Below are 12,552 nucleotides of genomic sequence, written 5' to 3' on the forward strand. Positions count from 1 at the left end.
TTTTAAGCAGGGGAGTCATCTGAAGATATGAATGTATTGAAAAGTTTACTCTGTCTCAGAAGAAGACAGGATTGGAGTGGGGAGAGTGAAGACAGGGAGACCATCTGGACTCCTGCCCAAGTGCTGGCAGGAGCCATGGTGGTGGGACTGGGCCGGGGAGGCGATGGAACACAGAAGGTAGACGCAAAAATATTTAGTGAGTAAAAGCAAGCGGGCCTCGTGGTCGCATGGTTGCGGGAGTAAAGAAAAGAGGTTTCAGGAGTGACGGGCAGTCTGTGGCACTTGTGACTGGAGGGAGAACATTCCCATTTCCCAGGATACGGAACTCTGCAGGCGGTGCTCACTGGGGACAAGGGCAAAGAGTGACCACTCCATCCTTCCGGGAACTCCCTGTCTGTGCCCTTGGCTTCAGGGACACGCATCCCCTGCACCTCTTATCCTTGGACATTCCCCCTCCGCTCTCTTCCCAGGGCTCACGCGCCTTTGTTATTTGTGTGTGTGAGCTCCTAGTGTGCGACCATTCCAGAACTCCCTTCCACGTTTCAGAGCCCTCACGCTGACCGTGCTCAAACCTGGACTCATCACTTCCCCCCAGTCCTGCAGCTTCTACCCCTAAATACGCATCTGAACGCATTGTTGTAAGTCAGCTGGTTTCTTTAACTGGACTCAAAGTAAAGCATAGGTCTAAATTGAATAGTAGTAATTTTACATCTTGGTGGAGGCGTACCCTCACTAAAGCAGCATGAGTCCCCTTCCCCCAGGCCCCTCTGTCGTGTTGTCCTGATCAGACCTTCCCACTTTCCGGAACTTTCCACTTGCTTCCTTCTTCATTGGCACTGTCAGCACCTCATCCCCAGCTCCCAAAACAGATGTTCCCTAGATTGTTCTGAGGATTCTTGAAAACTGAGCTTTCCAGGTTTTGAGAATTAAAAAAAAATTAAAAATAGATCATTTAAAAAATAGATTTAAAGTAGATAAAATAGAAAGATTATTATCTCCATGTTATAGATAAAGTGGCTGGGGCACACAGAAGCTAAATGATTTACCCACAACTACTGGGTGGCAAAATACTGTAGATTCAGTTCTCTGTGCTCCAGGTCAAATACTCTCTCTCCTGTAGCACATCTGTTCTCATGCTGTTCGTGTCTTCCTCCCTCCCTCCCTTCCTTCCACAAGGGCACGTAGACCACTTTCTCAGCATTGCCGTTGCTCAGCTATCTTGGACAAAGTCTGTTTCCATTCCCGCCAGCCCCAACTCTCTCCTGTCTTTAATATTCATTTGAAAAGCTACTTCCTCATCACACTGTGCTTGCAATGTGCTGTTCCTAACCCCATCTGAGCATGGAAGGTACAGACACTCAGGAAAAAAACTGACATTCGGGCTAATCTAGTAATATCAAAGAAGATCCATTAACATGTTATAATTTAGACCCATTAATGCATTAATGTGCTGTCACTTCACCCAAAATACAGGCCCATGAAAGGTAGATTTTATTGAGAATACTAGCGATCCTTTTCCAACTCTGATGGAATGAGTTATCTTCATTGTCTCAACTGTTGGCAGCTTCCGGTATTTTTCTACCTGTTCAGAACATCTACCAAAACTGCTCCACCAAGCTGTGCACCAACTCAGAGGGAGGAGAACAGTTAGGAACGAATAGAATGCTCTGAAACTGATTGACAGCTCTTTGTGCCAATCGAATTCTAATGAAATATGACTCTATTCAAAGTGGGAGGTGCAAGCTCCTGCAGCCATTTGCTGTGTTGCCCTTTTAAGTTTGGATTGGTAGAAAAAACTTTCCAGAAATATCTGCAGGTTAAAAACATGCTTTTTCACACTCCACCTGACCACATCAGAACTCCTGAATACACATCAATGTAAATGCAGCAGTGCATCCCATTCCTGAAAACTGCAGACCTCACACCCAGAGAATATGGAGTGAGTCCAAGGCCAGGTGACTGGTTCAGATACAGATTGAGCCATAAGACCTCCCTCTGGCACCCGGGTTCTGACCTAGGATTTGGGCACAATATACACTAGCTATGACCTTGAATTCTCTCATACTCCAGATGCACTAGAGACACTCTGCTTATGGGAATTCTTTGGTAAATTGCTCAGTAAAATCAAGATTGTGCACTGTAACCGATCTTCTGTTCCATGTCTATTTTCTAAGTTTGTAGTCTTTTGTTTGGTTTTCTGCAAGTGGACAGACATGGCTGTCTTTGTTACCAGACAAGGCAGAGTGTTAGTGGTTCATGCTCCTACTTAAAAGATGTTAGTAAAATGATAAATACTTCCAAGTTAAACCATTTCTCCTTTAGAGAACTGCAAGCACTTTATTACATCTTATATCTCTCACAGCCTTGTGGAGAATACGGTAATGGTCTCCCATCTTACAGTATGTAACTGAGTTAACATAACAGGAATACAGTTTCATAAAGAGCGGCAACCTCCTTTGTAAATAAATTAAACAAAATGTCCGATTGCAGCTGCCAGTTTCCACCATGGCCTTTTTGAAATCCCTTCCTAATTTCCTTCCTCCTCATGTCCAAGTTCCTGGACTGGTTTGGCAGCCAACTATCCTCAATTAGGTTGAATCTGCTCCCTTTCTGCACACTAATCAACTTTCCTGTTGACCGGTTGCAGTTTTGCAGAGGTGGTCCCAGGTATTGGGTGAATGTTATACATTTAAAAGAAAAGATCTTGCCCTGGCCGGTTTGGCTCAGGGGTAGAGCGTCGGCCTGCAGACCAATGAGTCACAGGTTCAATTCCTGCCAAGGGCATGTACCTCGGTTGCGGTTCATCCCTGGCCCTGGTTGGGTCCTGCAGGAGGCAACCAGTCAATGTGTCTCTCTCACATTGATGTTTCTCTCTCTCCCCTCTCTCCCTCCCTCCCTTCCACTCTATCTGATAATAAATAGAAAAATATCCTTGGGTGAGGATTAGAAAAGAAAAGAAAAGAAAAAAGAAAAGAAAAGAAAAGAAAAGAAAAGAAAAGAAAAGAAAGGAAAAGAAAGGAAAAGAAAGGAAAAGAAAAGAAAGGAAAAGAAAGGATCTTGAAGTGTTATTAAATACCCTAATGGTCAGTATAGATGAGAATATGATTGCAGACACTGTAATTCTTAGAACACGTTTTTTTGTTTTTTTTTTCTGAATGAAATTTTATTATGTTCTTTTCTGACTTAATTCACTATGCCTAAAATTTAATAAATAATAGATGATTATGTAACTATTGGATTAATCAATACCAATAGGAAAAATGCTCCTTTGAGCACTCGAATATTAAGAGTTTCTGATATACAGGTTTATATCCTTTAATTTCTTACCAAGTTGTAGATATTTCTTGTACAATATAGCATAGTGTTGAAGAAAGTAGACCCTAGAGCAGTGGTTCTCAACCTTCCTAATACTGCAGCCTTTTAATACAGTTCCTCATGTTGTGGTGACCCCCAACCATAAAACTATTTTTGTTGCTACTCCATAACTGTAATTTTGCTACTGTTATGTCTTAGGTGACCCCTGTGAAAGGGTCGTTTGACTCCCAAAGGGGTCGCAACCCACAGATTGAGAACCGCTCCTCTAGAGTCATATTTGGGTTTCCACAACTAGCTGTGGAAACTTGTACAAATTAATCAACTTCTCCAAGGCTCAGATTCTTGATTTGCAAAACGAAATTAAAAATACCCACCTCAGCCCTGGCCAGTTTGGCTCAGCGGTTAGAGCGTCAGCCTGCGGTCCTGAGAGACCCGGGTTCGGTTCCCGCTAAGGGCATGTGCCTCGGTTGCAGTTTGTCCCCGGCCCTGGTCGGTTGTGCGGGTGGCAGCCACTCGATGTGTTCCTTTCACGTCGATGTTTCTCTCTCTCTCTCTGTTCCTCTCTCTCCCTCCCACTCTACCTGAACAAAAAATGGAAAAATGTCCTCGGGTGAGGATAAAAAAAAAAAAATACCCACCTCAGAAGATTATTGTGAGGATTAAACAAAGGCAATGCTGGCTGAATACTTAGTGCAGAACCTGGCAGGGAGTAAGTACTCAATAAATGGTGGTGGTTGTCAGTGATGATGATGATGATTATAACCACTCATGCTGATGGGAAACTCTTGTAGGTGCCAATTCTAAAAGCAGTCAAATACATTTGGAATATTTTTTCCCCACAAACATTCTTAAACTGATTTCAGCAGTGACAACAAGGTGCACTGATTGCAGATTGGGACTGGTGTGCACACTGGGAAGCCTTGGTGGCTACACATCAGATGGGAGCTACTTGCTGCAGCGGGAAATGGCTTGAGGGGGGATCGTTTCTAGCAATAAGCTACTTTAAAGAATCTGAAACACTTTGAAAATGACACAAGAAAAGAGTTAAGGAGCACCTGGCAGCTTTGAATTCAACATTTAGAAACTTAAGGAAGTGAAGAATATTTTTAAAAGGTAAATCTTTTTGGCTCATGGAACTAAATGTATTGGGAACATACTGGCTTCAGAAAAGGCTTTCCATGTGTTGCCAACTTCTGTCATTTTTGGTATTTTTATGCTTTTCTTGAAGGAGGTAGAGATGTACTTAGATTATTGGAGCAAATTAGCTCAAGGTCTGAATTGTAGAACTTAGAAAATTGAAGAACAATGGTGATTATAACCCAGTCTGTAGAGTTCGGGAAGTCTTGGGGGATAACAGTATCACCTCATCCGAGATCACCCTTTTCAAGTTGAAGAACGTGGCATCAGAACAGCTGAGTGAGGTGCTCCACAGAGTCCCACAGCGAGCGAGGGACATGAGTGACAGGAAGAGGCGCTGAGTCCCTGGCCCGGTACATGTCCATCCGTTCATCTCTCAGAGGGCCCGTGCAATGAACAGCAAAAAACGTCTGGAGTCCTCACATAAAGTTCACATTAAACTCATTTGGTTTTCAGAAAGAACATTTCTTTCAGTAGTTTAAACTTCTTCCTAAAATTTTCTCATACTATTTATTCCTTTATAGATTAAAAATGTATGTGCTCACTTTCATCTAAATGATAACAGGTTAGCTGAGTCTACACTAATGAAGTTTCTTTCTGATTAGAATTTAAGCAACAACAGTGATGCTTAGAAAACAGCCCTCATGTCGCACTAGACTTTGAGTTCGCCAGCGTGAGGACTGATTGAGTTAATACGTGGAAAGCTTAGAAGAGTAAATATTAGCAACGACAGATCATAATGTTGCTCGGGCCCTTGAAGATGACTACAAATTTATAAATGAGGATTAATATATTACTCTGGGTTCAGCCACAGGCAGATACAGTAAATAAGCCTCTGACCAATGCCGTCCAGAAGAAGCATCATGTGAGTCGCATAAGTAATTTTAAGTCGTCTTGTAGCCACATCACAAAAGTAAAGAGAAACAGGTGAAATTAATTTAACAATGTTTTATTTAGCCCAATGTATACAACAGAACATATCATTTTAAAAGCTCTTGAGATACTTGACATTCTTTTTTTCTCATCCTGCCTTTGAAGTCCAGTGAACTCACTGTCTTTTTGCCCATCTCAGCTCAGACTGCCCAGTCTCACGCGCTCGGTGGCCACGTGGTCAGGGCTCTGTGGCTCTGTGTGGGACAGTACTGCTCTCGTGCTATTTACTTGTGAGCCCACTTTCACAAAAGCAACCTATTTTCATCTTTTCTGAAAGTGTACGTGCTTTTTCTTGGCTTTTCTTTCCTTGTTATAAGATGGGTAATCCATGCCCAAGCCCATCAGAGTTAAATATAAATACATTACACATTTAAATTTGAATTATAGCGCACACAGGCAAGAACTGAATAGAATGTTTGGCTCACTCTAAAAATAGTTTGCTTAAGAAGTAATAGAATATTTATTTTTCTTCTCTTGGTTTCTTTATGTTTCAATAAATAGTGACAGATTATGTTGTCAATTAGAGAGAAGTTTATTTTTTATCTTTTCACTATGAGAAATACTTAGGCTTGTCTTTTAAAAAATAAGAGCTAAAACCAACAAGCACATATGCCAAACTGACACTGGTCTATACACTTCACAAGCCTCGGTCCACCTAGTCTTCATTACTCCCACCCACCGCGATGTGGGCACTAGTGCATCTCCATTCACAGAGGAGGTAGAATTCACCCAATATTACAAAGTCAGTGGTGGAGGCATCATCAAGCCCAGGCTGAATTCCTGGGGGTATTTCCTTGATACTTTAAGTTACAGAAAGAAAACAAAGTTGAATAGAATTACTTAGAATTCTTTAAACATGTGGGGGTTTTTTTGTTTTGCTTTTTGTTTTTTTATTAAAGACATTCTTTCCATTTAAAAGTCCTTATATAGGCTCACCAGAAAATTAGAAGTTTTGTGCTATTCCACAAAACTCATCGTTGACTTTGGGAAATAAAGCCAGGACTGTGCAATTCTCCCTAATGAAGTAATGAGGTTGATCTCCGGAGCACGAATGGGTAGGACCCGATTCAATGAGGATTTGGTTGAATCTCTCTGAGCTCCTTACAGCTCTGGCCTTTCTTTGATCGCTCTTGCAAAATGCTGGGGTTGAAGGGCAGAGTTCCTGTGCCCTGATTTGGGGTCCATATCAGCTCAGGTCAGGCAATGGCAATTCATGAGTAAGAAGAATATGTGGTGACAGCTGTTAAGATATGGTAGCTAAATAAAGTTTTGAAAATAAACTTCTGACTGAGAGCAGAACTCCAGTTGTAGGTGTATGCAGAATAGACCCACTCATGGGGAATGTTTGCCTCTTTCATCTTGTTCTCTGGAATTTACTTGCCTTTGCAGTCAGTAAAAATTAAAGCATGACTCTAGGTCTTTGGTGATATGAAATGGGGAAAGTTCAGATTTGGGGAGAGGAAAGGGGGAAGGAAGAAGGTAGAAAGGGAGAGAAAAAAGCAGGGGGGGAGGGAGGAATGTGGGAGGAGGAGGGAAGAGACAGAGAAGGGAGGGAGGAGAAAGGGAGACCGAATGTAGTAGGAAAACAAATGTGGCTGTCAGGGCTAGAAGGAAGCTTTGTGAGAGCAGTCTGCGCACCACTGAGATAGTGATGGCTGAAGCAGCTCAAGGCGCTCCCCTCCTGCCCTTGGGGTTCAGCTGGCTCTCAGTGCTGGAAAGGGGACCTCAGGGAAAAGTCGAAATGTTTATTTTAGTAGAAGTGTTAAGCTTCTTGGGATAAGGCAAAGTCCCTGAATAGGGAGATTACCACCAAGAGTGACCTGGACAAGGGAGTCGCCAGGCGGGTGTCTCCTCACGGTCAGTACACTAACTGCACAGTTCCTGAGCGCTCTGTTTACAAGTGGTGGAGACGTTTTTATCAGTGAGCAGTTGATCGGTCTTCCCACTGATCACTTTGGCAAGATTTAAGAAGAGTGCTTCTCTTGGCTTCATTTACTTGTACTAGATTTTTTTAAAGCAATATTCACTTTATATTTTTCCAATGGATTTCAAATATTTCATAATATAGTATTACTTATATCCAATGTTCATTGTGTGATCAGGTTAATGGAATTATGTCCCACTGAACGTGGAGCCATGGTCATCTTCTTCATCAGGGAAAAGGCAGACGACAAAGCTATGTTTGGTTCCACATGCTCAGTTCCTCAGAATTGTTCAGTTGTTACCCGCTACTCAACCAGCACATAGCTATTGGCTAAGAGAGCCTGCATTCTGTGCCTGCTGTCAGTATAGGTACTGAAAGAAGTCACATAGATCCAACTTGACCTCAGGTGGAGGTGGAGGGGAGAGTCACCTGAACAAGGTCTGTGAATGATGTGATTGTGCGAATGATAACTTTATGCTTCCTTCCTTTCCTTCTAGGGCCAATGACTCCCTCTCCGCAAAACCCTCTCCTCTGGGTACTATCACAATAATCCTACACCTGTTCGTGGGTCTGTGGCTGGGTAACTGAAGCAATATTTCAACAAAAGAATATGTTTCTCAACATTTTCTCCCAGCCCTGGTATATAGCAGGAAACATTCACAAACATTTCTTATCATGAGTGAATGTAAATAAATGGATTTGAAGTCAATAGTTGAGAATTTGCCAAGGTGTTTTTGTTTGTTTGTTTTCATAGTGGCTCCCCAAATAAGGGTAGGGAAAGTTTGGAAGCAAATCCAATACTCATTGAAATCACAGACAATAATTTGGACAGGAACAAATTTCAAGATTCAAAAGGATGGAGATAGGGTGGAAATATGAACCAAAATTTGAAAGATGAAATTTAATGCTCAACCAAGCACCTTCAAGATGGGAGAGAAATGTGCAAATATAGCTAAATTTCCCTCGGCTATGTTATGTGTCAGAAAGGCTCATGCAATTCTAGGTGCACTTTCTATGTTTCAACAGAAGCATACAAAAAAGAAGGAAGCAATAATTTTACTCTATTTTGAGATAATACTCTCTGGGCAGCCAGTTGACACAGAGATGTAGGAAATTGCCAGAGTGGTGAGTTTTAGAAACCTTGGCATAAGAGCCCTGGCTGGTGTGGCTTAGTTGGTTAGACATCGTCCTGTGCACCAAGCGATTGTTACTGGTTCAAGTCCCAGTTAGGGCACATGCCTGGGTCATAGACTCACAGCCAATCAATGTTCTGCTCTCTTTCTCTCCCCCCCTACTTTCCTCTCCCTTCTTCTCACTCTAAAAATCCATTTTAAAATCTTTTAAAAAATTAACTTTTGGTAGAAGAGGATCTAGTTAGTTTTGGTGAAGGCGACGAGAGGGCTGGAGGGCACTAGATAAATCTGTATAGGGCTGTATGCGGACCTGATGGATTACATGTACTCTGGTGGCTCCAGCAGATGGAACCAGAAACAGTACATTAAAGTTGCAAAAAGACAGGTTTTAGTTCAGTGTAAGGAAGAACTTTCTAGCAGAGTTGCCCCTGTAGGGGCAGGATGTGTGGGTTTCTCAAGTTGGATATAGTCGAGGGGTTGCATGGCCCCTTAGTAAATAGTTTCTACTGAGTTACTCGAGATACAGATCCTTTTGAACTCTGTGGCTGTGACTCACTTGCTGTGTTGTAAAATAAAGCCACCTGGCATGAAAGCAGAGAAAAGCAGCATGATGTCTCTAAAGGGGAATGGCCATCCACAGCCTCCATTTCACCAGGGCCTACGGGCCAGCAGTAGGCAGCTGTCCGTGGTGCTGGAAGGAGTTGCCCTGAGTAGGCAGTTGTGCTTCTCTGGGTTTCTTTCTCCTTGTTTGGGTATGTTTTAATATCTTCTGGATTTGGGGCTTTTCTGCTCTTTCTATTAACTATTAAATCTATTAACTACCTCCCCAATTCCCACACACATCAGGCTTTCACTAAAGCAAAGAGAGAAATGCACAGAAAATGTGTAAAAAAGCTGAGCTACCTGAGGCTTCCTTTGCCCTGTCCCAGGAAAACATGAATCTATTTCCTTTTTGAAGGTTAGGCTTTGTACGTAAAGTTAGACTGTTTGACTGGATTGATATTTAGAGTAGAAACCAATTGTTTTGAAACAATTGAACATATTTGTTTTTTGATTTATTTTATGCTTTCGACAGCACATACATATCCTGAGTAAAGATAAGAATCTTAGCCAGAAAATTACTTTTATAGTAGTGTGATGGTGATAAACCTGTCCTGTTCTCCACTCTCTATGTTTATTGCTTTTATTTGTATTGATTTTTGTTGTTGTTCCTTAGTTTTCCCCCCATCTATGAAATGGAGACAATAGCACCACTCCTTAGGGTCGTGAAAACAAGTTAATACATGTAAAGAACTTACAACAATGCCGGGTGCATACATAACAAATATTAGTGTTTTTATAGCTTGTGTTTGGTGTCCTTAAGACCACTCTCAGGTTTGGTAATTTGCCAGGACACACAGGACCCCGAAAAGTTGTTATGCTCACAGTTATGCTTTGTTACAGCAAAATCAGCGAAGGAAAAAGGTGCATTGGGTGGAGTCCAGATGCTCTGGACCATTTCTAAGCTTCCAGTGGAGTCACGCAAACAGCTTCATTCTCTCATCAATGATGTGTGACATGTACAAAGGGCCACCAGCCAGGGAAACACCCATGCCTTGGTGCCCAGGGCTTTGGGGGTGGGAGATCAGTTACATAGGCATACAGTGTGTGTGACTGACCTTAATGACTTGGTTTTCAGCTCCTCCTCCTCCCCGTCCCCACAAGAGGTCAGACTGATGCAGTGTGATCCAAAGCCCAGGCATACCAGAACATTCAGTATAAATCACACTGTCAGCATACCATAAAGCATGGCCCGAAGTCTCAGGTATACAGACACTTTATCAGGCAGGATACCCCAAGGGTTTTAGAGGAGAAAAGCAAGAGGCCATCCTAAAACCTTTGGAATATGAAGGGTTTGGGCAGCTCTGGCCTACTGAGCTAACTATTACTGCACATATTTGTAAATTTGCTTGCTTGTTTGAACAGCCTAGTTCAACTATTTTTTTTTCTTTTAATTCTCACCCAAGGATATGTTTATTGATTTTAGAGAGAGGGGGAGAGAAAGAGAAACATTGATGTGAGAGAAACTTCTGTTGGTTGCTTCCCATACTCACCCCAACCAGGAAACAAACTCACAACCCAGGTATATGCCCTGACCAGAAATCAAACCCAGAACCTTTTTGGTATATGGGATGATGCTCTATCAACAGAGCCACCCAGCCCGGGCTCAGCCATTTTCTTAATGTGTTGAACAATTTTCTTTTTAGTATTTGAAAATTTATTGAATGTCTACTATGTGCATAGCTCTTATAACTTTCTCTCTATAAGCTGGAAAATAATTTCAATTTCTGTCTATATTATAAACTCAGGATAGAAATGGTTATTGCTCCAATATGAATATACACAACAGAAACTAAAGATCACTACTGTGATTGCAATAATGGCAATAATAGTGTGCTCTATACATTTTAATGACAATTATATGTCAACGCTTTTTGTATATTAGTAGAGTCCTTATCAACAACTGTGGGAGGCAGGTAACAATTCTATTTTACAAGTGAGAGAATAAAGGTCCAGAGTTTTAAAACTCCTCAGCCAGTAAGGGGTAGAGTCTGTATTTACCATCTGATTCCAAAGCTCATGGTCTTAACGTCATGCATGACAGTTTCCTATGACTTTGAGAAACAAAGGCTCTAAAAGTATTTTGGAACAGTTAAAATCCAACAATATTCATTTGACTTTATACATCTCAAGATCCATAGAATGTTTGGATGCCAGGGCAGACTTCAGGCTAGAACACGTGTTCCTTTTACCAGTAGGTGAGTTTTTTGCAAAGAGGATTCCAAGATGCTTCTCCCCATAAAAATGTGGTATATAAGACTCAAAAGCAAGGAAAACAGAGCTACAAAAGGGGGGGGGGTTAAATAGTATTTTGAATGTCTTGATTAATGAGGGGAACATAAAGTCTGAGCACCCTCCAAGGTTTCAAAATTGTTGCCATTAGGAATTGTTTGTAATCATATCTTTTTTCCTTCCTTCCCCTATTATTAGATCTCAGTCTGTGGTAGAAGCGGGGACCCTGAAACATGAGGAGAAGGGAGAGAATGAGAACACTCAGCCACTCCTGGCTCTGGACTGAACCCCAAGTCACTCCATGTTCCCGTATATCGCCAGCCACTGGTGGTATCAGCCACCCAGGAGGCACGTGTGCAACTGACCCACACAGACACGTGCGTTCGGCTTGACACAAGGCTCTCTACTCCTGCCACCCAGTAATGATTGTCACCAGCCATTGGTCGGAGCAACCAAAGTTGAACAAAGACTTGAGAGATGCTTTTTTTTTTTTCAATGAGGGTACTGGATGGAAGATGAAGCAAGATAGTTATGTAAACAAGATTCCCCTCCCCTACATTTCTGGTATTCAATGAATTGAAAAGAGAAAAACTAAATTTGATGCACACACTGCATTAGAACAAGGATTTTTCTGAGGCATCGCATGGAGACCTTCTCCAGTTTTTGCAATTTAAGAGTGAGTGCATTTCTAAGTAGATACATCAGAATTAAATTGTGCAGACACAATTGTCAAGTTTAATGTAGTGCAGAGCCCCGAGACAATGGTATCTCCACTAATTTCCATCCTTATTGAATTATTTTCTTTGACCTCATCACCAGCATCAAGTTGTTCAGCCTAAGAGCATGTTTGAGGTCTGGCTATTTTCAGTTTGCTTATTTTTGATATCCTGCAAAAATGATTTGACATCACATCTTTTGTCAGGCTACCAGCGGATTATCATGAGCTGACTTTAAAAGAAGGCACACAATGTGAAATATGATTATTTCATCTTCGCAATGTAACTTCCACAGGCAATGCGTGTCTGCAGATGGGGGTGGGGTGGGGTCCCATTGGAAACACATGTCAGTGATTAATAAATCCGTTCAAGTTGCCTCACTTAGGTCACTACAGCAAAGACAAGTACCACTAAAGCAGTTAATGCTCCTCCCTACAACCTCCCTGCAACCGGTCAGAGGTGCAGAGACAGGGCCTGGCTGTTGCTGAGTGGGTAAGTATTCAATCTTGGAGGAAGACCCTTACTGAAAATAAGAGAATACTAGGAATGCAGGATGAAATGC

General features: G+C 42.0%; 1 protein-coding gene across 1 annotated transcript in view; it reads left to right on the forward strand.

Moving 5' to 3' along the window:
• The window catches only part of CLVS1 (clavesin 1), a 172,461-nt gene extending 160,872 nt beyond the window's left edge, over nucleotides 1-11,589 (forward strand). The window contains 1 exon segment of the mRNA XM_036264106.1: nucleotides 11,473-11,589. Coding sequence (XP_036119999.1) covers nucleotides 11,473-11,560 — 88 coding nt within the window. The 3' untranslated portion in view covers nucleotides 11,561-11,589.
• Nucleotides 11,590-12,552: the final 963 nt, after the last annotated feature.

The sequence above is a fragment of the Molossus molossus genome, unplaced genomic scaffold (genome assembly GCF_014108415.1).
Source record: "Molossus molossus isolate mMolMol1 unplaced genomic scaffold, mMolMol1.p scaffold_m16_p_16, whole genome shotgun sequence".
NCBI classification, from domain to species: Eukaryota; Metazoa; Chordata; class Mammalia; order Chiroptera; family Molossidae; genus Molossus; species Molossus molossus.